This window comes from Rhineura floridana, chromosome 3 (assembly GCF_030035675.1).
Source record: "Rhineura floridana isolate rRhiFlo1 chromosome 3, rRhiFlo1.hap2, whole genome shotgun sequence".
NCBI lineage: Eukaryota > Metazoa > Chordata > Lepidosauria > Squamata > Rhineuridae > Rhineura > Rhineura floridana.
The window spans coordinates 221,851,249-221,873,788 of record NC_084482.1 but is presented as its reverse complement, the minus strand read 5'-3'; the positions used below and the strand labels follow the sequence as shown (position 1 = coordinate 221,873,788).

The 22,540-nt window shown below is 45.0% G+C and overlaps 1 protein-coding gene across 2 annotated transcripts in view; it reads left to right on the top strand.

Moving 5' to 3' along the window:
• LOC133381697 (zinc finger protein 420-like) overlaps positions 1 to 19,406 on the top strand; it is a 50,312-nt gene extending 30,906 nt beyond the window's left edge. The window contains exons 6-8 of one of the 2 annotated variants that reach the window (XM_061621097.1): positions 628 to 1,611; positions 11,627 to 11,636; positions 18,084 to 19,406. In XM_061621097.1, coding sequence (XP_061477081.1) covers positions 628 to 1,611; positions 11,627 to 11,636; positions 18,084 to 19,305 — 2,216 coding nt within the window. In that variant the 3' untranslated portion in view covers positions 19,306 to 19,406. Of the gene's footprint in view, positions 1 to 375; positions 2,201 to 7,485; positions 7,573 to 11,626; positions 11,637 to 18,083 lie in introns of those variants that run through there. The other variant, XR_009761709.1, reaches the window with a different exon arrangement.
• The last annotated feature ends 3,134 nt before the right edge of the window (positions 19,407 to 22,540 follow it).

The window sequence follows — 22,540 nt, the reverse complement described above, 5'->3', positions numbered from 1 at the left end:
TCGTGAGGCCCTTTTTGGTTTAAGAATTGTAGGATTTTTCAGTTCCTGTGTAATATCATTCCTGGCAGATTAATTAACCCATCAGGGTGTGAGTTATTTTAGTAATGCATATCACAGTTGTATGGCAGTAGGAGGAAAACCCAGACCAATCTGGGCTTAGTGACATCAAGACCTGAAAGTAATTTATGTTGCTGTGTGAGACTGTAGGATATTCAGGTAACCTTGGTTTCATCGGGGCATGCAAAGATAAATGGGGGAGAATTATGGACATGCAAAAATAGAGAAGCAGATAATTGGGCTTGATCTGTAATGAAATGCTTTGTTTTTGCCTTGAGATTCCACTGATTTTTTTCACACCCTCTCCCCCCTCACCAGGTGATGGGGAGAAGAATGAGAATTCTAGAGAACCACAGATGGTGCCACTGGTAATAGCCAAGACTGAGAGTCAAAAAGAGATGTTTGGAAATCACAGGGGACCAAAAACGTCTGAAAGAAAGCAGTCAAAGAATGGGAACAAGGAATCTTCTACTTCTCATATTTTTAATCAAAGAATACACACTGGAGAGAAACCATTTAAATGCATGGAGTGTGGAAAGAGCTTCAGTCGGAATGATCGCTTTACTGTACATCAAAGAACCCATACAGGGGAGAAACCATTTAAATGCAGGGAATGTGGAAAGAGCTTCAGTCAGAGCAGTAGCCTTACTTTACATGAAAGAACCCACACAGGGGAGAAACCATTTAAATGCATGGAGTGTGGACAGAGCTTCAGTGTAAGCAGTAATCTTACAAAGCATCACAGAACCCACACAGGAGAGAAACCATTTAAATGCAGGGAGTGTGGAAAGCGCTTCAGTCAAAATGGTCAGCTTACTTCACATCAAAGAACCCACACAGGGGAGAAACCATTTCAATGCAGGGAGTGTGGAAAGAGCTTCAGTCAGAGCAGTAATCTTATGAAGCATCAAAGAACCCACACTGGAGAGAAACCATTTAAGTGTGTGGAGTGTGGAAAGAGCTTCAGTCGGAGCTGTAAACTTACTTCACATCAAAGAACCCACACAGGGGAGAAACCATTTCAATGCATTGTGTGTGGAAAGAGTTACCGTATAAGCAGTAGCCTTATATTACATCACAGAACCCACACAGGGGAGAAACCATTTAAATGCATGGACTGTGGAAAGAGCTTCAGTGTAAGCAGTAACCTTAATTTACATCACAGAATCCATACAGGGGAGAAACCATTTAAATGCAGGGAGTGTGGAAAGAGCTTCAGTGTAAGCAGTAAACTTACTTTACATGAAAGAAAGCACACAGGGGAGAAACCATTTAAATGCAGGGAGTGTGGCAAGAGCTTCAGTCAGAATGGTGATCTTACAGTACATGAAAGAACCCACACAGGAGAGAAACCATTTAAATGCAGGGAGTGTGGAAAGAGCTTCAGTGTAAGCAATAGGCTTAAATTACATCACAGAATACACACAGGGGAGAAACCATTTAAATGCAGGGAGTGTGGCAAGAGCTTCAGTCGAAGCAGTAGCCTTAAATTACATCACAGAACCCACACAGGGGAGAAACCATTTAAATGCAGGGAGTGTGGCAAGAACTTCAGTCAGAATGGTCACCTTACATTACATGAAAGAACCCACACAGTCAAGAAACCATTTAAATCAGAGCCTGGAAATGTTACTTTTTTTGAACTACAACTCCCATCAGCCCCAACCAGCATGGCCACTGGATTGGGCCGATGGGAGTTGTAGTTCAAAAAAGTAACTTCTCCAAGCTCTGATTTAAATGCAGGGAGTGTGGAAAGCGCTTCCATCAGAGCAGTAGCCTAACTTCATTTTTTTTAAATGCATGGAGTGTGGAAAGAGCTTCAGTGTAAACAGTAGCTTTGCATTACACCACAGAACACACACAGGGGAGAAACCATTTAAATGCAGGGAGGGCAAGAACTTCAATGTGAGCTGTACTTGTCATCTTGCAGGCTACACACATTAAAGCGCTATACAGGTTGGGACCAGGATGCCGAAAATATTATCTCACCTGTTATATATGCAGCCAATCACTGAAGTCTGCAGAAGATGGCCTCTTTCGTATACCATCTCATTTTGAAGTCCACTCTGCATGATAGAGAAACGTGGCCTTTTGTGTGGTGGCATCTCCTTTTTTGAACTTCCTCCTGCTACATATCAGACAGGTATTGTCTCTTTTTTTTTCTTTGTGGTGCCTATTGAAGACCTTCCTTTTTCAACAAACCTTTTAAGGACAGGTCTTTATCCCTGTCTCTGTGGGATTTGAAAATGTTTTTAATTGTTTTGCATATGGAATGTTTTGTTTTTGTTTTTATTGTTGGTATTTTTGACGTACTTTATGGGAAGTGTGGAAGGAAAACACCTACAAAACTCAATTTAATTAAAATCAAGCAGCCAGAAGGACAGAAGTTTATTAAGCAAGGAAACATATACTGATGGCCATCAGGAGAGTGTCATCAGGGACCGTCTCTGAGTGATACCCTTGATACATGAGTTTATAAAGTCATTATACATCATAATACATGTGACAGCAAAAGCACAAAGATATCTATTTATGGTTAAATGTGATGCCCATGGGTGCACCTTTGTCCCACCTTGGGCCGTGCCCATCCATATACCAGATTGCTGGATGCCATCCTATAACACAATCAGTTCATACCCTTCTAGTGCAGTCCAAACTCATTTCAAACTGAACATTTCTGTTGACGCATTTCTTTAACGAACCACAACTTGTTTTTTGAACCCTTAGACTGTTTCTAAATACTCTCTATTTTATGCTTGATATGATTTCTGCAATCAAAGACCCAGCCACATTAAGGCCTAGTTGCTTTTAGCTCCTAAATGTGGTAGGAAAGGGGAGATCAATAGCTGATGGAATCCTTTCTCAGAAGCGATTTATAAATGAAAATAAATAATGCTAATCCTTGTTTGTAATGGCTACTTTACCAAGTGTTTTCATCCAGTTTAGTTTAGTATGCCTAACTGTTGATTTTATTCACTTTTTAGAGTTTTTTAAATGTTGATTTTTGTTATTGATAATTTTAATGTACATTTTATATTTATAATATTTATAATATTATAAAGTTATAATATTTATAAACTTCTTGTTCCCAATATCCCCCAGTTCACCCCCTCAGGCTTTTTAAATCTGGATCCCTCTCCCAGAAAAGCTGACTAAAGCTTCCAGTGCAGTTTGGATAGACCTCCCAGTAAACTTCCCTGAAATAAGCAAAAAAGCTATGATGCATTGTTTGGTGCACAATTTTTTAAAAAAGTAATAGTTTCTGAAGTGGCAAGCAGACTATGAGCGTTCACTAAGACACAAATGCAATTCAAAGAGCATCACCATCAAATCCCCCCCCCCCCAAAGAAGAAGACACTTCAAACATTTCATGGGTTCCCTAACCCTTTCACAAAGTTATTTCAACAGAACACATTGACATGAATTGTGGGTCAATCGGGTGTAGTGGCAAATTTAGAAGTGCAGAGATTCTTCATGCCACGCCCCCTTGGGCAACCACACCCTTCACCACCACCCTTTCTCACACACACACCCTGTGGACTCACCGGCACTGCTGATCCACCTCCCCACTAGGATGGAGAAGAAGGAGGCAGGAGAGAAAGGGCCTTGGGGCTGAACAACAGAGGAGGCTGCAGCAACAGCCTCCCCAGCAGCGCCAAACCATGAAAGATGAAGAGGAACAGGAAGAGGAAGAGGAGGCACCACCACACAACGGAGCAAGTGACAGGCTGCAGGCTGGGGTGGGTGAATATCTGCTGAATGTCGACTCCCCACAGTTGAAATTAAGCAGATGCTTTCCTGCTCTAGCCTGCAGCCTGTCTCTTGCCCAGTGTTGTTGCACCTCCTCTTCCTGTTCCTCTTCTGCGGTCGGCCCTGCTGAGAGGCTGTTGCAGACGCCTCCGCTATATCCTTTGGCCTGGGGACCCCCTCTTCTCCTGCCTCCTCTTCCTCTGGGGGTGGGTGGCGGATCAGACAGGGCTAGGAGGGGGCAGCCTGTAGAAAAAGGAGTGGGATGGAGTCCCACCAGGAAAACACCTGTGGACAACATCAAACATACACGCATGAAACATGCAGAGAAAAAGAGAAGGAAAGGGGGTTAAGGAGGGGTACCAAGTTCTACAGAGTATCCAGGTGTAACAGTTTAGTTCCAGAATGAAATTAGGTCCTGGCATATTTCTTAACCAATACATTGGTTAATTAACCTGTGTCTGCACACATTTGTCCACCAAACCGTTGTGAAGGGTGCAGGTTGCATGCAAACCTGCCATTCTCACATACAATCCTGACGATCAATTAAGAATCTTTTGATGATGACCCCTGGATGTACCCCAGAGGTTGGAGCACCAAAAGTTAACATAGACACAGACATAAGGCAAAAGTAAATTTATTACATCAAGTGGTAATTACTTTCTTGTCTAGAGGGAATTAGCACACTTACTAAATACATTAAACAAAACTGATAAACTTCACACTTACACTAGGGTGACTTTAGGAAGAGTTTAAACCAAATGCAAAATTGGTTCTTAACACATGCCTCAGAAAAGGCAGGGAAGACTAGGATGTGGTCAGCAAAAAGATTCCTGGACAGAGAGGGGAGGTCTCTTGGGCAGCCACAGGTTCTTAGGAAGTAAGGTGAAAAGCATAACCTCTTCTGCTTGAGTGGCTCGTGGCTGTATACTATAGCCAGTGTGGATTTTTGACATTATGCAATGTTAAATTGAAAACACCACCCATGCCATTCTTCTTTCCATTAGCTCGTTTCAAAACAAAATCTTACAAAATTTATAGTCCTCAACTCAGAAACGCTTTCTTAACAATCCTATAAGTTTTCATGGTGATACACAAAACACTTAGAGAGAATTCAAAATCTAAAACAAGAGTAAAATAATCTAGACCCCCGTTGGACTTTTTTCTGTCAGTGGTCTCATAATTTGTTGAAATTAATTCAAAATCAGCCACATTCACAGAGTACATGTATTTCTATTACTGACCTGGACAGCCATCTGTCAGGAATGCTTTGATTTGGATTCCTGCATTGCGCAGGAGGTTGGACTTGATGGCCTTATAGGCCCCTTCCAACTCTGCTATTCTATGATTCTCTGACCCGCTACTTGAGCCCCTGCGGCTTTGGCTGCTCTTCCTCCTCTGCTGCCCTGCCAAGATTGTAGGCCAGAAAGGCTGCAGCCATGCGGGCCACCATTCCCAGGCCCCCCTCCTTCCTGTCCGGATATCTGGATGCCCTCTTAATGGGGCAGAGTTGGGCCCCGAACAAGAAGCCGGAAGCGGCCCTGCTGTGGAGAACAAACCTCCTGATGAGATGTTATCTGCAGGAGGCCCTCACCTGCCGAGCGCAGTGATCGGCTGGGTATATAAGGGATAAGTCGTGCAGGGCCCTTTCCCCTGGCATCTGGAACAAGCGTGGAGGTGGCTGATGTCATGGGACGTCTCAGCCAGGGTCTCAGTGTTTCAAACCTCAGGTGGAAGCGGGTGCGGCAGTGGCTCTACGCAGGCATTGCGAGCAATCACTTTGCTCGGGTGCACCGGCAGGAACTCCTGAGGAGGGTCCGGGAGGAGTGGAGCAGGGAGCAGGCCGAGGAGGGGGTCGAGGCCAAGGAAGAGGCAGAGCAATGGGAGAAGGTAAGAGCAGCTTTCAAGGACCCGAGAGTGCCCAAGCGGCTGCTGGGTTTCCAGAGGCAGCTGTGCCACGGGGCACTGCATGTCAAGGAAAGCGAGTTATATGGACACGCAGTGCCCGAGGGCCCCATATGTGGACAACTGCCAAGGCAAAGCAGAGATCCTGCGGTATTTCCTGCCACCTGCAGTTGCACCCAGGAAGTCCCGGCAAGGGTGGCCTGGGAACTGCAGCTGCCTTGTTTGGTCCAGCAATCCGTGGTGGCCTTGAGGTTCGGCCTGGAGGATGATGGCGACGGAAAAGCCGCGACAGGAGGGGGGCCTGACGCTGCTGTGGCCTGTGTGGGTGAGCAGAGGCCTCACCAAGGAGAGGAGGACAACGGCGCAGCAAGAACAGCGGCTGCAACAGCAGCAAGGGACAGGCCAGGAAAGGAGGAAGAGGGAAGTGGATTGCGGAAGGGGAGCGGAGGAGCCCCTCAGGGGCCCCTGTAGCTCCAGGGGAAGGGAAGTGGAGACAGGTAGGTGAGGGCGTGGATGCACGCACACACATGGAGGAGAGGGAACACACAACATCAGGGGATCCTTGGGTTCAGATGAGGCAGATGGACTGGGTACCCTGCCAGAGCTTGGAAAAGTTACTTTTTTGAACTACAACTCCCATCAGCCCCAGCCAGCATGGCCACTGGATTGGGCTGATGGGCACTGTAGTTCAAAAAAGTAACTTTTCCAAGCTCTGCACAGTGAATGTGTGCAGTTGGGGGTGAGTCAACAATATCCAGTTTCACAACGAAATGTGCAGAGTATGTTCTGCTGGTTAACTGAGGCATCAATTCCAGTTCACTCAGTCAGGCATGAGTCCAGCTCCGTTCAGACCAAAACTGACAACCCTCCCCCTCCCACCTCCTGTGAAATTACAGTGCCCAGTTGAAATGAAAATGGACTGCCTTCCAGTCGTCGATCCCAGCTTATGGCGACCCTATGAATAGGGTTTTCCTGGTAAGCGGCATTCAGAGGGGGTTTACCATTGCCTTCCTCTGAGGTTCAGAGGCAGTGACTGGCCCAAGGTCGCCCAGTGCGCTTCATGGCTGTGTGGGGATCCGAACTCTGGTCTCCCAGGTCGTAATCCAACACTTTAACCACTACACCACACTGGCTCCCGAGTGCCAAGTTATGTAATACCAAAAAAAGTGGATAAAAGTTAACATATTTGCATAAGCATTGTGTATGCTAATTTATATGCACAGAGGCTCATTTTAAAGCTTGGTTTTTTTAAAAAAAGATATTTTTAAAGGTGTTTTGTTTAACATGTTTTTAAAGATGTTTTGTTTTAATATGTTTTAAAGTCTGTTTTTATGATGTTTTAGAGTGTTTTTAGTGCTTTTGTTTGCCGCCCTGGGCTCCTACTGGGAGGAAAGGCGGGATATGAATTTAATAAATAAATAAATAAATAAGAAATAACTATCAGTATTTCTGGAGCAGCAAGTCGTCCTTTTAAAAACATGATGCAAGTATTGTTAAAAAAATGTAATAATGTATAATAGAACACTTAAAATAAGCATAGAAAATATAAAATGGCTTTTAAAAATGGCTTGCAGTCAGGCGCTCAACGGTGGGATCCAATATTTTCCTCTCTGGTGGATCTGCCCTGAATTCAGTTTTTTTTGGGAGGGGAGGTGCAGAGAGAACTCCTCCGGATTACAGGGGTTATTAGTATTTGCTTGTGCCACTGAACAGTATATGAAGGACAGAATGTAGACGTTAAATTTAAGGACTTGGTATCATTCTTGCTTTTGCCAGCAGCCAGACGGTGGTTCAGCTATGGAAAGAACTAAACGACTTGAACATCTTGACTTGGCTGAGAAATATTTGGAACATCTCCTTATCCAAGGGCTGGAAAAAACAAGAGGATTTATCATGTATGCTTCGGAGCATGACTTGCATGGACAACTGTCAGCAGCAGCGAAACATATATATATTTGGATTGCAGTATTGCCCAGTCCTGTGGTCTGCCAGCGGGTGGAGGGGGGGAAATGGTCATATGGGGGGCATGACATCATACTACAATTTATGTTTCAATTACACTTTGTATCATAGGAGATGAAATTCCCAGTTTTTGTTAATTTTGTTCTTTAATAATAATAATAATAAAAGTTTTTAAAATGTTGATGCAAACGTTTACACAACACCCAGGCTGAGATTTTCACTGAAGCCAAAAGAACTTAAACCTTTGCTGGATTCAGTCTGGCCAACAAAAATGAGAGTGCTGATGTCTTACATCACAGGGAGGCGGAACTTAGTCCTTATTTGCGTCGAAACGGGGTGACGTCAGAGCGCTGAGACGTCAATGGAGTTGAGTGTTTCTGAAGCTGTCTGCAAAGGCCCTTTAGGCTGTGCAGGGGGGAGGGACCCCCGGTGGAAAGTGCCCCCCAAACCCTTGGAGCAGCTGCGGCCCTAAGACAACAGCGGGGGGAAGAGGAGGAGGAGGAGAGTGGCGATGGAGGGAGGAAGACTCGGTCCTCCAGTGGGTAAAGGAACCGAGTTGTCGTTCCTAGAGAGGCAGGAAGTGGGGGGGAAGAGAGAATAATAAATAGGGAAAAGGAGGGAGGGGTTCCATTCATAATCCGGGAAGAGAAATAGGCCACGAGGAGGAAGAGAGAAAAGAGGTGCAACATGATTTGGAGGTTGGGGGAACAGGTGGAGGGAATCCATAGAAAGGGTGGGGAGGTGATCTATGCAGTCCAGCTGCAAAGTGTGGGCAAAACTGTTTCCACTGGAGCTGTCCCCCCTCACCCCTGTTGCAGGTCAGCCCAGTCCCCCCAGGGAGGAAACGCAGCTCAGGCAGGGGGGAAAGGGGGGACCTCTTGATGCAGAGGAAACAGCCTTGTTGGGGGGCGCATTGGAGGGGAGGGGTTTGCTGTGCTGCTTTTCTGCCCCAGAGCTGCAGGGTGAGATCCTTTTGGATTTCCTAAACTGGAACAGGGGCTGGTCAGTTTCCCTCCTGTCAGGCAAGGAAGATGGAGAGAGGAATCTGAAACTGACCAGGATGTGAATGGGCTTCTAAAAAGTCTCAAGGCAGAGGATGGAGGAAATGGGTGAATAAATGCCCCCTCCTCAGCTGGACTGGAGGGGAAGGGGCTTCTCCAGCCATCCCCTCAGGAGTTCATTGAAGGGGAAGACTGAAGCCCCCTTGGGGTGGATCTCAGCTTCTCTTGCAGGATTGGCCCATCTGTGGGGGTGCTGGGGGTCTGTCTCTCCTCACGTGGCCAGCCTCCCCCCTGTCCAAAGCACAATATCTTGGCAGTGGTTGCAGCTGCCCTGTAAGGTGGTCCAGGATGAGAGCCTGTGGCTAATGCAGTGCTTAGGGAATATTCTTCAACCCAAGGGCACATTTACGCATAAGCAGACTTCCAAGGGCCAATTTCCTGTCAAAGGTCAAAGTGGGTGGATGTGTCACTGATATTTGTATAGTAGAGTTGTAGCCAGGATCAAGTGAGAAGTTTCTTCAACACAATTATTTGTTAATTAATTAATTAATTAATAGATTTATATCCCGCCCTTCCTACGGAAAGGGGACAGAGAGCTCGGGGGGGGGGGGGAGAAAAAAACTGCTTTCCCTCCAAAATTTTCCACTTTTGTTATGGGCCTTCACATCTCTACAATAGTTCAGTGGCAAATTCAGAAGTGCAGGGTCCATTCATGATAGCCATGTCCCCTCCCATGCTGTTTTTCTTTCTGCTGGGTTGAGAATGAGGTCCTTCTCCCACAGTCTTCTCAGTGGCTAATACACTCTCCTTTCATGCTGATTGGCTCATAGGTTGCTGGAGACATGGGGATTCTGCTGAGACCCTCCTCCCAAAAAGTTAAGAGTCTAACACCCCCTGAGACCCTGGAGGACTACACCCCTGCATCTCTACCAGGGAGGCCCAGAATCAAATCCCCAGTCGTCTATGCAGGTCCCTGGGTGAACTTGGGCCAGTGACTCCTTTTTTTCAGCCCAGCCCACCTCACTGGATTGTTGTGAGGATAAGCAGTGCAGAACTTTTATGTGCCACTTTAGATTTTGGACATCCACTCTGCGTGGGATCTTCCACATCTGTGCAACTGTGGAATCACAGTTAAATGCTGAACTATGTCCACAGGGACCCAGGTTCAAATCCCTGCTCAGGAGTGAAATTCAGGTGGTGTCCTGAGCCCAGTGACAATGTTGTGGTGAAGGCCAAAGGGGGGGACAAATTATGTTTCCCACTGAGAGCTCATTAGAGGAAGGCCTGCATAGAAATATAAAAATATAATAAAATGTATGGATAACAATAATAACAATTAAATGCCTCAGTTGTTCAACCCTATACAGTAGATGACTTTGCTGTTAAGATTTCCACCTTGTGCATCACCTGTCCAACTCGGAGCACTGTTTTATAACCTGGTGCCCTCCAGGTAAGGTTGGACTGCAACTCCCATCAGCCCCAGACAACATGGCCAAACGCCAGGGATGATGGGAGTTGTAGTCCAAGAATGTAAAGCAGGTGTGAGGAACCTTTGGCCCTCCAGAAGTTGTTGAACTACAACTCCCATTTATCTTGTCTGTTCACCATACCTGCTGGGGCTGATGGGAACTGTGGTTCAAAATCATCTAAAGGTTATCTCGGATTATACAAGTAGATGGTACCAATAATTTCTCCTGCTGATTTTGACATAGATGTATTGCAGGTAGTTCTTCATACTCTTTTCATTGCCCAGTGAGCTGAACTAGAGTGAATGCAGGTCAATGTTTCTCTCCCCGTATTTCTGCTGGAAAAGGTGGAGGCTTTTTGCATCCCCAGGAAGCTCCGAGATGGAGTCATTTGACCAAATTCACCCCCACCATTTCCTTACAATAAGTGCAAAACCTATTTTTAGGCCAACTGTCAGGGACATGACATGTAATTAATATCCGTGCAGACTAAGTTTTTAATTATATTCATGATGAAAAGGGCCCAATAATAAAACCTAAAATTGTTCACAACTTGGAGAAGAAACTCTGTGGTGAGCAGGAATTAAAGGCTTTGCAGAAGGAGAGATGAGAGAGGAGGTAGTCTGAGATGGGTGAAATTCCTGGGGGTGGCAAAGGACACAAGAGGTGCCCAAGCATGGAGAAAAGTCTGGAAGAAACTGGGGAAGCTTCTGAGAGAGATTTGGGACCTTTAAGGCCTTTTGCAGATCAATCATTGTGGGGGTAAACAACAGAGGAAAGGGACGTGCCATTTATTTAGTTGGATTGAGGCTGCTTATAATATTCAAACCTCTGAAACCCAAATTGGCATGAAGGATGAAATCCCTCCCATCCCCCGTTTCTCCCCCCTGCAGGCACTTGAGAGCTGCTCCCTACAAAATGTGCATCGTGGCGAAAGCCGTGGGAGTCCCAGAGCTGGCCTAGTTTACTCCTCCCTCTCAGGCAGCGCCATGGCCTCAGAGGCACCGTCCGGATTGTCTCTTCTGTGGGATAGAGTGGAAAGAGCAGCTGGGCAGCCCCATCAGGTAAGGAGAGGATCATTGGAGGAAGACAGAGGGGACAGCTGGGGTGGATCTCCCTGTGAGTAGTGGGGAGCGCTCTGGGAGAATACTACTTCTGAAGGTCCATAAGGAGAGCTTGCTGGATCAGGCCAATAGCCCGTCTGTTCCAGCACCTGGTTCTTGCAGTGGCCGACCAGATGCCTGTGGGAAGCCTGCAAGGAGGACCTGACCACAAGAGCACTCGCCCCACTTGTGATCTGGTTACACGTGTCTGGCAGAATTCGCATGCACAGACATGACTCCTAAAATACACTCTTAGAGAGGTGGGATCTTTTTTGAGGTCAATCAAACACTGCCTGATGTCAGAGCAGTCTAAAACCCTGAAATACTCACCCCCACAACAGCTAAATAAAGAGTAACTATACTAAGGAAATGCAAAGAGAAAGAGAGTGGAGCAGGTCCAATGTTGTGAAACCAAAGTGAAACCGTTTCTGGGATTAAACTCGTCATGAAACTAGAGGGGGTCAAGAAGGGAGGCATCCCAGCGTGCCCCACTGGTGAGGCTTTACCTATTAGTCCAATCTGAACCAAAGTGTAGCTGCCCAGTGAACTGCTCTGTTGCCATTCCCAGCATACTGCCTCTGGCAGTGGAGGCAATGCCTTGCCATTGTGGCTCGTAGCCACTGATGTCCTGATCCTCCATGGATTTGTCCAATCCTCTTTGAAAGCTGTTCACTTTTTAGGCTGAGCAAATGGTACATGTTGGAGAAACTGCCTCTTCTTCTTCTTCCAGGATCTGTTGCCCTTCCAGGGTCTGGTGACCTTTGAGGAGGTGGCCGTGGATTTCACGGAGGAGGAATGGGCCCTGCTGGATCCCGGCCAAAGAGCTCTGCACAGGGAAGTCATGGAGGAGAATTATGAGACGGTGGCCTCTCTCGGTAGGGACATTATTTTCCCCCTTGACTAATGAATGTTGAAGCTATGAATTTAGCACCTGTGCTGTTTAACCTTCCCCGGCTGGGATGCTGTTAGGGAAATGGGTGGCTGGGCCCCGGATATTTGGGGAGGGACTGCAGCTCAGAAGGGGAACACCTGCTTTGCATGTAGAAGGTCCTGTCAGCTCCAAGAGGGGTGAAAAGATCAGGTAGGAGTTGCTGGAAAAGAGGTGCTTTCTCTGCCTGAGATCCTGGAGATCCATTGCTAGTTCTAAGGCTGGACTAGATGGACCAATTCTCTGATCTGGTATAATGCAGCTTCCTCTGTTCTTGGGGCTTTTTGATCATTCGATGCGAAAAGTGCCCCTCCCTGCTGCCTTCCGCTGGCCCATGATGAAAAATCTTACCTTGCAGCAGGAGAAGGAGAGGGCAGGAGCTCCCGAACTCCAGCAGAGCATCTTCTCCTGCATCCTCAACAGATGATTGACACTCTGTGCCTTGTACTCTAACCTCCCAGTGGGAAGAGATGCTCCCGGGAGCACCCGCTGCCTCCTCCCTCTTCCTTCCTCTGCCCAAAGGTCAGCTTTTGTCTTTGAAGCAGGAAGAAGCGGCAATGGCAGTTTGGAGAATCAAGGTGGGCACCCCTGTGCTTGCATCAGGCTGTGACCAGGATGGCCTGTTCACGGTTACCCATGCTCTGTTTATCTCCATATTTTACTACTGTAATGTACTGTACATGGGGCTGCCCTTGAAGGTGGTCTGGAAGTTGCAGCTGGTGAGTCCAATTCAAGATGCTTACTTTGGCATTTAAAGTCCTAAAGAGCCTGATATGCAAATACCTGCAAGAACGCTGTTAGGAAGCCTCCTCCATAGACCTGTGTGCACTAGGGATGGGGGAGAATATCCGACAAAATCAAACGTGGTACTGCATCCTGACTGAATTCACTAATTCGCTGTCCCTTCAGAGCGGCACCCATGTCTTGGTGCTGGCCGTGGCTGTAAACGGCATGGATTTTGCGAGTGCAATTGGCAACATTTTTTTTACAATCCTCCCTCTATTTTATGTTATTTTTTCATAATTAAGATATTGTGTCAATCACAGGATTTCCATTTGTCCAATATATATTACAAAAAATATCATTATGATCGCAATATAATGCAATACGAGTTGGCTACATATGTCTTCAATGTTAATTGTGAAATCATCCTGCAATGTCATCTTTTTCAAACAAGATATCTGAGAGCATTCTGAATCACTTGCATGGGAAACATTATGATGAGACTGACCCACGTTTCCCACCTCGCCCCATCCCACCCCCACCCCTCTCTTGTTGCTGCTGTCCTGAGCTAACCAAGGGGTCTCTCTGTCTCTCTCTCTGTGCTAAATGTGTGTGTGTGGCTCCGTGACTGCCAGTGTCATGGCAGCTACTTAAAAATTATGCAATGTTTTTCTCCACCACCAAAAAACTATGTGGAATGCTGCCATTTACATAAGTATCTACAAAAACAATTATGACATTTTTGCAACTCCAGCATTGGGCTGAAAGCAACAGAATGAAATTTAACCGGAAAAAGTGCAAAGTTCTACATGTAGGAAAAAGAAACCAAATGCACAGTTAATAAGATGAGGGATACTCATCTCAGCAATACTACATGTGAGAAGGATCTTGGGACTTTTGCTGATCACAAGCAGAATATGAGCCAAACATGTGGTGTGGCTGCAAAAAAGGCAAATGCTATTTTAGGCTGCATTAACAGAAGTATAGTTTCCAAATCATGTGAAGTATTGGTTCCCCTCTATTCAGTATTGGTTAAGACTCGTCTTAAATACTGCATCCAGTTCTGGGCACCACACTTTAAGAAAGATGCAAACAGACTGGAATGGATTCAGAGGAGGGCAACAAAGATGATCAGGGGACTAGAAACAAAGCCCTATGAGGAGAGACTGAAAGAACTGGGCCTGTTTAGCCTTGAGAAGTGAAGACTGAGGGAAGATATGATAGCGCTTTTAAAGTACTTGAAAGATTGTCACACAGAGGAGGGCCGGGATCTCTTCTCAATCATCCCATAGCGCAGGCCATGGAATATTGGGCTCAAGTTTCAGGAAGCAAGATTTCGACTGAACATCAGGAGAAACTTCCTAACTGTTACAGTGGTATGACAATGGAACCAATGACCTAGGGAGATGGTGGGTTCTCGAACACTGGAGGCCTTCAAGAGGCAGCTGGACAGGCACCTGTTGGGTATGCTTTAATTTGGATTCCTGCATTCAGCAGCGGGTTGGTCTTGATGGCCTTATAGGTCCCTTCCAACTCTATGATTCTATGAATATGCAGCTGCACGGGATTAAGGATTCTGGCGTCTCCCGTTGGTCCACTATCTTCCAGTTAACTTATATGACAAACTTTGTGGCCACCTGAGCTTCCAACGGTTTTTCCCAGCAGTTAGGTCTGACCAGGTGAGCCTAGTGGCCAGAGATCCCACCTAAGAGTCTGCTTAGGTCTAGGAATATCTCAGGTAATTAATGGACAATCAACAAAGGAAATGCTTATGAGTTTGTATTTATTATTAATACATCTAATTTACTATACCTTGTGGACGTAGCTGTATATCAGAACTTAGGTCTTACACTAAGGAAGCCACAGACGTGAACTTACAAGATCTGAACAGGGTGGTTCATGACAGATGCTCTTGGAGATTGCTGATTCATAGGGTCGCCATAAGTTGTGGTCGGCTTGGAGGCACATAACAACAACAAGGTCTTACACAGCACGTGCACAGGGGATGTACACTAAGATGTTACATTTCAAAGGACAGCGTACATCACATTGCATTTCCATCTGTAAAGGAGTGATCTCACCTTGGTTGTGTGTAGAGCTTAACACTCAGAGCAGATGGCCCGCTGTTGCTGGCTTTACTAGGTTCTGCAGTGCCACCCCCAACAGGTATTTCAAGATGAGCTTCATGCCCAGTGGACGCATGTTCACAAGTGCCAGACTGACCCTGCTTGGTCCACACGACTCTGTTCTGTTCACTGAGGGCAGGACTTACGAGATCAATCTCTAAAGAAATGTTTGTAATGGCTGAATATTTTCTGGTCAAAAGTAACTAGTCTTGTCTACTTCCTTCAAAGAGTCAGACCTCCATTTGTGTTGGGAACAAAGAGAAGATCCCTTTATCCAGGATCCCAAAGATGAGGCGACATCAACAGGTAGATGTTCAGCTGCTTTGGGAGGCCCTTTTTGGTTTGGGAATTGTAGGATTTTTCAGTTCCTGTGTAATATCATTCCTGGCAGATTAATAGACCCATCAGGGTGTGAGTTCTCCTGGAGGACGTCTTAGATGGCTTTAAGAACAGAAGAAGAGCCTGTTGGATCAGCCAGTGGCCCCTCTAGTGCAGCATGTCTACGGGAAGCAAGCAGACAGGACCTGCATGCAACTGTTGCCCCCTCCTGCAGTTCCCAGCAACTGATATTTAGAAGTATACTGTCCCTGACAGTGGATTTCTGAATGTTTGTTTTATTTGCTTTTATATCCTTTAAGACTTTTTATTCGTTTTAGGTTGTATTTTTGCTTTAATGATCCCGCTTAGAGCAGAACTTTGCAAGTATCCCTACTCTTCCCCTTTATACCCCCAATGCTGGAGGTTTAAGAGAGGAATGTGGGGAGACTGGGAAAGGGAAGCCTGTGAGAAGCGTGCAGGCAGGACCTGAATGCAACTGTTGCCCCATTGGGAGCACTGTGACTGTCTTAAATTTTATTTATTTATTTTATTTTATTGCATTTCTAAACCGCCCTATAGCTAACAGCTCCCAGGGCGGTGTACAAGCTGCAAAGTGCTCTCTGAAGCAGCCATCCCCCTCCATTCATTGAGCAGGGAGGGAGGGGGAAAAGGTGCCTTTTGGAAGGATGGGCTGCCTGCCAGAGAACTCCCTTGCAAAGCTGATCCTTCCAAATGCAGTGGCTTCCCAAAGGGAACAGGCACCCACAGCCAAGCTGAGCCCTTAACTTGACACCCCACGCTGCTTCTTTCAACTTCAGGAGCTGAACAGGGCTGCTTCACAGAGCAGCGCTGGGAGGGAGAAGTGATTTCCATTCATTGGAAACAGCTTCCCCTTCCTTGAGCAAAGACTCATCCAACCTCTGATCAGCTGACTGACGGGTGCAAGTGCGCCCACTCCAGCAAAGGAGCAATTGGCAGCCTACTTCAAGGTCCTGGTGGTTGTTTTACCTGAGGGTGAGGGAAGGGAGGGGAGAAGCCCCAAGATGCTGGAAGAAAAGGAACGCAGGTGATAAAATTCCATTGGAATTTATTGAAAAAATAAGCCCAATGCATTTCGGCCACATAGAACTTGGCCTTCGTCAGGGCTGAACGTGGAATCTGTATACAAAGTCGTCTATTTATTGAAATGTACAAATACTGCAAATAAGCTATAATTCTGCATAATAGAGTGAATCAAGTAACACTTTTACCTGCAGCACATCTGATGTCATATCGGTGGGTGACACCTTTATGTCCGCCCTGTAGACTTCCCATATGCATCTACATGGGCACTGTGAGGATGCTGGACTAGATAGGCCTGTGGTCTGATCCAACAGGGCTGTTCAACCTCTCCAGGTTGAAGTTTCTTTTCTATCTGCTGAGGAATCCACCAAATTAAGATGGCTGGATTGGTGTCCACACTGCCACTGAGTTCAGATTTATGTACGGTTTCCTGTCCACAAGTGACATTTGCATCTACACGCCCCTGTGCTATTCATCTCCAGGAGATCTAAGATCTGTCTTGGTTTTGGAGAAGGGAGAATAATTTCAGTTCAGAATTAACTAGCGTATCTGTATCTTTGAAAGAAATGTCAAACCTGGGTTTGTCTCTTGGCTGGAAGAACAAGATCCAATTGTACAGGGCTTAGACGAATGGAAGAGATCAGTTGGTATGAATCTGGAAAATATCTTGTGGAAGGTTATAACGGGAACAAAATGAGGATGCCGTACCTGTGGTTGCCAGCGAAATACACACTCCGCATTCTTGTTACAGTTCAGAACATCTTTGCAAAGTCGTGTAGTGTTGGTCTTTGGCCATCCCTGTCTTATCTCAGCTAAGTTTAAACCCTTGAATCTTCAGGTGGAACTTGGAAGGTCTTTATCTGAAAGCCTGCAGAGCAGCTGCCAGCCAGTATAGACAGTATTGAGCTAGAGGGACCAGTGGTCTGATTCAGTATATCACAACTTCCTTGGTTCCTATATTTCTGTCTGACTGCCTCTTTTGACTGGAGTCAAATTATTAAGAATCGAGGAGCTGTGCCGTTTGTCCCCTTCTGCAGACTGGCTGCCCTCCTCTTCCTCCTCACCCCACTGTTTATCGCATATTATTTTAGTAATGCAGATCACAGTAGGAGGAAAATCCAGACAAATCTGGGCTTAGTGACATCGAGTGTTATATGGACCTGAAAGTAATTTATGTTGCTGTGTGAGACTGTAGGATATTCAGGTAATCTTGGTTTCATCTGGGCATGCAAAGATAAAAGGGGGAGAATTATGGAGATGCAAAAATTTAGAAGCAGATAATTGGGCTTCATCTGTGATGAAATGCTTTGTTTTTGCCTTGAAATTCCACTGATTTTTTTTTCACCCTCTTCCCCCTCACCAGGTTATGGGCAGAAGAATGAAAATTATAGAGAACCGCAGATGGTGCCACTGGTAATAGCCAAGAGTGAGAGTCAAAAGGAGATGTTTGGAAATCACGGGGGACCAAAAACGTCTGAAAGAAATCAGTCAAAGAATGGGAGCAAGAAATCCTCTACTTCTCATACTGTTCATCAAAGAACACACACCGGAGAAAAACAATTTAAATGCAGCGAGTGTGGAAAGAGCTTCACTGTAAAGAATAGCCTTACTTCACATCTGAGAACACACACAGGAGAAAAACCATTTAAATGCATGGAGTGTGGACAGTGCTTCAGTGTAGGAAGTAACCTTACTGTACATCAAAGAACCCACACAGGGGAGAAACCATTTAAATGCAGGGAATGTGGAAAGAGCTTCAGTCAGAGCAGTAGCCTTACTTTACATGAAAGAACCCACACAGGGGAGAAACCATTTAAATGCATGGAGTGTGGACAGAACTTCAGTGAGAGCGGTAGCCTTACTAAACATCAACGAACCCACACAGGGGAGAAACCATTTAAATGCTTGGAGTGTGGACAGAGCTTCAGTGTAAGCAGTAATCTTACAAAGCATCAAAGAACCCACACAGGAGAGAAACCATTTAAATGCAGGGAGTGTGGAAAGCGGTTCAGTAGGAATGATCGCTTTATTTTACATCAAAGAACCCATACAGGGGAGAAACCATTTAAATGCAGGGAGTGTGGAAAGAGCTTCAGTGTAAGCAGTAGCCTTACTTTACATCACAGAACCCACACAGGGGAGAAACCATTTAAATGCAGTGAGTGTGGAAAGAGCTTCAGTCAGAGCAGTAACCTTACTTCGCATCAAAGAACCCACACAGGGGAGAAACCATTTAAATGTATGGAGTGTGGAAAGAGCTTCAGTCGGAGCAGTAAACTTACTTCACATCAAAGAACCCACACAGGGGAGAAACCATTTCAATGCATTGTGTGTGGAAAGAGTTTCAGTGGAAGCAGTAGCCTTATATTACATCACAGAACCCACACAGGGGAGAAACCATTTAAATGCAGGGAATGTGGAAAGAGCTTTAGTCAGAATGGTCACCTTACATTACATGAAAGAACCCACACAGGGGAGAAACCATTTAAATGCAGGGAGTGTGGAAAGAGCTTCAGTGTAAGCAGTAACCTTATTTTACATTACAGAACCCACACAGGGGAGAAACCATTTAAATGCAGGGAGTGTGGAAAGAGCTTCAGTCGAAGCAGTAAACTTACATTACATGAAAGAACCCACACAGGTGAGAAACCATTTAAATGCAAGGAGTGTGGAAAGAGCTTCAGTGTAAACAGTAGCCTTAAATTACATCACAGAACACACACAGGAGAGAAACCATTTAAATGCAGGGAGTGTGAAAAGAGCTTCAGTCAAAATGGTCACCTTACATTACATGAAAGAACCCACACAGGGGAGAAACCATTTAAATGCAAGGAGTGTGGAAAGCACTTCAGTCAGAGCAGTAGCCTTACTTTCCATCAAAGAACACACTATGGATTGACTTTTTAAATGCATGGAGTGTGGAAAGAGCTTCAATGTCAGCAGTAGGCTTACATTACACCACAGAACACACACAGGGGAGAAACCATTTAAATGCAGGGAGTATGGAAAGAACTTCAATGGGAGCCTTTCTCTTCATCTTGCAGGCTACATAGATTAAAGCCCTATACAGGTTGGGTCCAGGATTCTTAAAAGATTATCTCACCTATTATATATGCAGCCTATCACTGAAATCTGCAGAGGATGGCCTCTTACACATACCATCTCATTGGGAAGTCCACTCTGCATGATAGAGAAACGTGGCCTTTTGTGTGGTGGCATCTACTTTTTTGAACGTCCTCCTGTTACATATTAGACAGGTGGTTTTTTTTTCTTTGTGGTGCCTATAGAAGACCTTCCTTTTTCAACAAACCTTTTAAGGGCAGAGCTTTATCCCTGTCTCTATGGGATTTGAAAATGTTTTTAATTGTTTTGCATATGAATTTTGTTTTGCTTTGTTTTATTGTATTTTTGAGGTACTTTATGGGAAGTGATTTATAAATGAAAATAAAATAATGCTAACCCTTGTTTGTAATGGCCACTTTACTAAGTGTTTTCATATACTTTAGTTTAGCATACTTTTAACTGTTGATTTTACTCATTTTTAAAGTTTTTTTAAACGTTGATTTTTTTATTGATAATTATGATGTACATTTTATATTCTTTATCAAATCCTTCTGCCGAGTACACATTTTATTAATATAAATAACTAAAATACATAGTTTGCTTCACCTTATTTCCCCATTTAATTATTAACTATTTTTATGTATAACATGGTTTTTATTTTCCATTGATATTTTTTGCATTGACTAGTCTAACATCTTTCATAAAGCAAGATGAATTCACTAGTTTTCTGCTAATGTATTTTAAATACATTTTCCAAACTGATTTCACTCCGCAGTCGCATCTGCTCTCAGTCCTATTTCCTAGCAGGGAAAAGAAGGACTTCACTTTCATCTGGTGCTCACACAGAAAAGGAGTGATAATTGGGTTTTGTCAGCGGTCACATAGCCAGAATGGCTTCTCCAGGCAACAGAAGGGTCTTTGGGAAGGCAGCAAAGCTGCAGAAAATATCTGCTTAACTTATTGGGGGAGGCAGTTTTTTGGGATAGATAGTTCTGGGCCAGATATATCAATGGTTTGATTTACTGGAAGGCAACTGCAAACATGCAGAATTTTCAGGAGTAACTAATCCAGGTTGTGCAATGGTTAATAATGCTTCCTTGTAGTTTCTCTGTGGGAAGCAGCGTGCCTCTGAATGCCATTTGCTGGGAATCACAAGTGTGAAGATTACTGACTGGCAGGTTGGTGAACTGGCTCATCCACAGACAAGGGAGGTGTTTCTACATTATGGGGGAGAGAATGATTCCCCAGTTATAAAGTTGCACAGTTGCTTTAAAGCCCTGAACAGCTCAGGGACCAGGTTGCTTGAAGAGCTCCCTGTTCCTGTCCCCTCCTGCCTCTACCTTGGGATCTAGCCAGTAAAAGTGATTAGATTGGTGTGCTGGTATGAAAGGATGATGTACAAAAAAAGGGCTTCTGAGTGGGGGGGGAACACTCTATTGTCCTTTTCTCAAAAGCTTTTTAAAAAGCTTTTTCTCCCTCAAAAGCCTTGACAGGGAGCATGAATGAGGCAGGTATGTTGGCTAAGTTATTCTTGCTTTCTGACGGTGGTTTGAATGTTATTGTTGATTGTAACTGTTTGTGTGCCGGGGTTCTTGTTCCCAATACTCTCTGGCTGGAAATGGACTGCCTTCAAGTCGATCCCGAGTCATGGCAACAGTATGAATAGGCTTTTCCTGATAAGCGATATTCAGAGGGGGTTTACCATTGCCTTCCTCTGAGGCTGAGAGGCAGTGACTAGCCCAAGGTCACCCAGTGAGCTTCATGGCTTTGTAGGGATTTGAACCCGGGTCTTCCAGGTTGTAGTTGTTAGGAAATATTTTTTCCAGGCCCCAAGAGTTGTTCAGAAATACTAAATTGCTTTCAGAACCAGTGACGTAATGAATGATAGAACGTTTCGTTTCCTCTCTGATGAATACACAAAGGCGCCTCTTAGGCTGTAACATCTTGGAAAAGAGATAAAGTGTATCCCCTCTGATATTGTTGATATTTCTCTCTGTCTTGCTTCACTATATAACATCCCGCACATTTTAGCTAAGTCAGCACAAAGGAAGAAGTGTTTCCAAAATCCTTTGCTGGCCATAGATTTACGTCATACTGCTGAGTGGGCAGGCACATTAGCCCTATTGTTTATCTTTTACTAGTGTCAATCTAACCCTCTTCCTCGCTTTTCATCAGTTCTTATCTCAAGTTAAGCTTCTCAGATTGACAGGTGTATAAGTTCTTTATCACTTCCTCGCTTCTTCAGAATTATAAGAAATGTAACAAGGTAAGAAACTGCGCTTGCTTTATCTCTGTAATGCTCTATTCCTTTGTATTCTTTTGTTATGATATTATACTTTGTTTTGCTTATAAAACCTATATAAATCAGGCTTCAATGAATAAACGTTGCTCTCTGCCCTGACAGACTCCTGTCTGTGCAGCTCAGAGACCCCTCTTGATCAAGCAGTAATTATGTGTGTGTGTCTGCTTTACTTTTGGTATCTGGCTGAACCACTGAAACAGGTATTTAAAGTGTCAAGCTTGTGCTCCTACCCAGGCTCAGGGCTGTGTTAGCTCGCTCCTGCAGCGGGGAGGGGGAGCGCTTGCATTTCTACCCAACATAGTCCAACACTCTAACCACTAAGACACACTGGCTCTCATCTTGCTCTGTCTCCCCATTTTCTCTCGATAAATGAAAGCTTTCCTGTTTTCCTCCTCTTCCTCCTCTCATTCAGGCTGCTCTCTTTATGACACCCTTCCATGCCCGCCATGTCTTTATACAGAAGGGGGTTTCGATTTTCCTGTGATATTTTTTCTGTGGATTAGGCTAACATTTCTCATAGAATCATAGAATAGTAGTGTTGGAAGGGGCCTATAAGGCCATCGAGTCCAACCCCCTGCTCAATGCAGGAATCCAAATCAAAGCATTCCCGACAGAGGGCTGTCCAGCTGCCTCTTGAATGCCTCCAGTGTCAGAGAGCCCACTACCTCTCTAGGTAATTGGTTCCATTGTCGTATGGCTCTGACAGGAAGTTTTTCCTGATGTCCAGTCAAAATCTGGCTTCCTGCAACTTGATCCCATTATTCCATGTCCTGCACT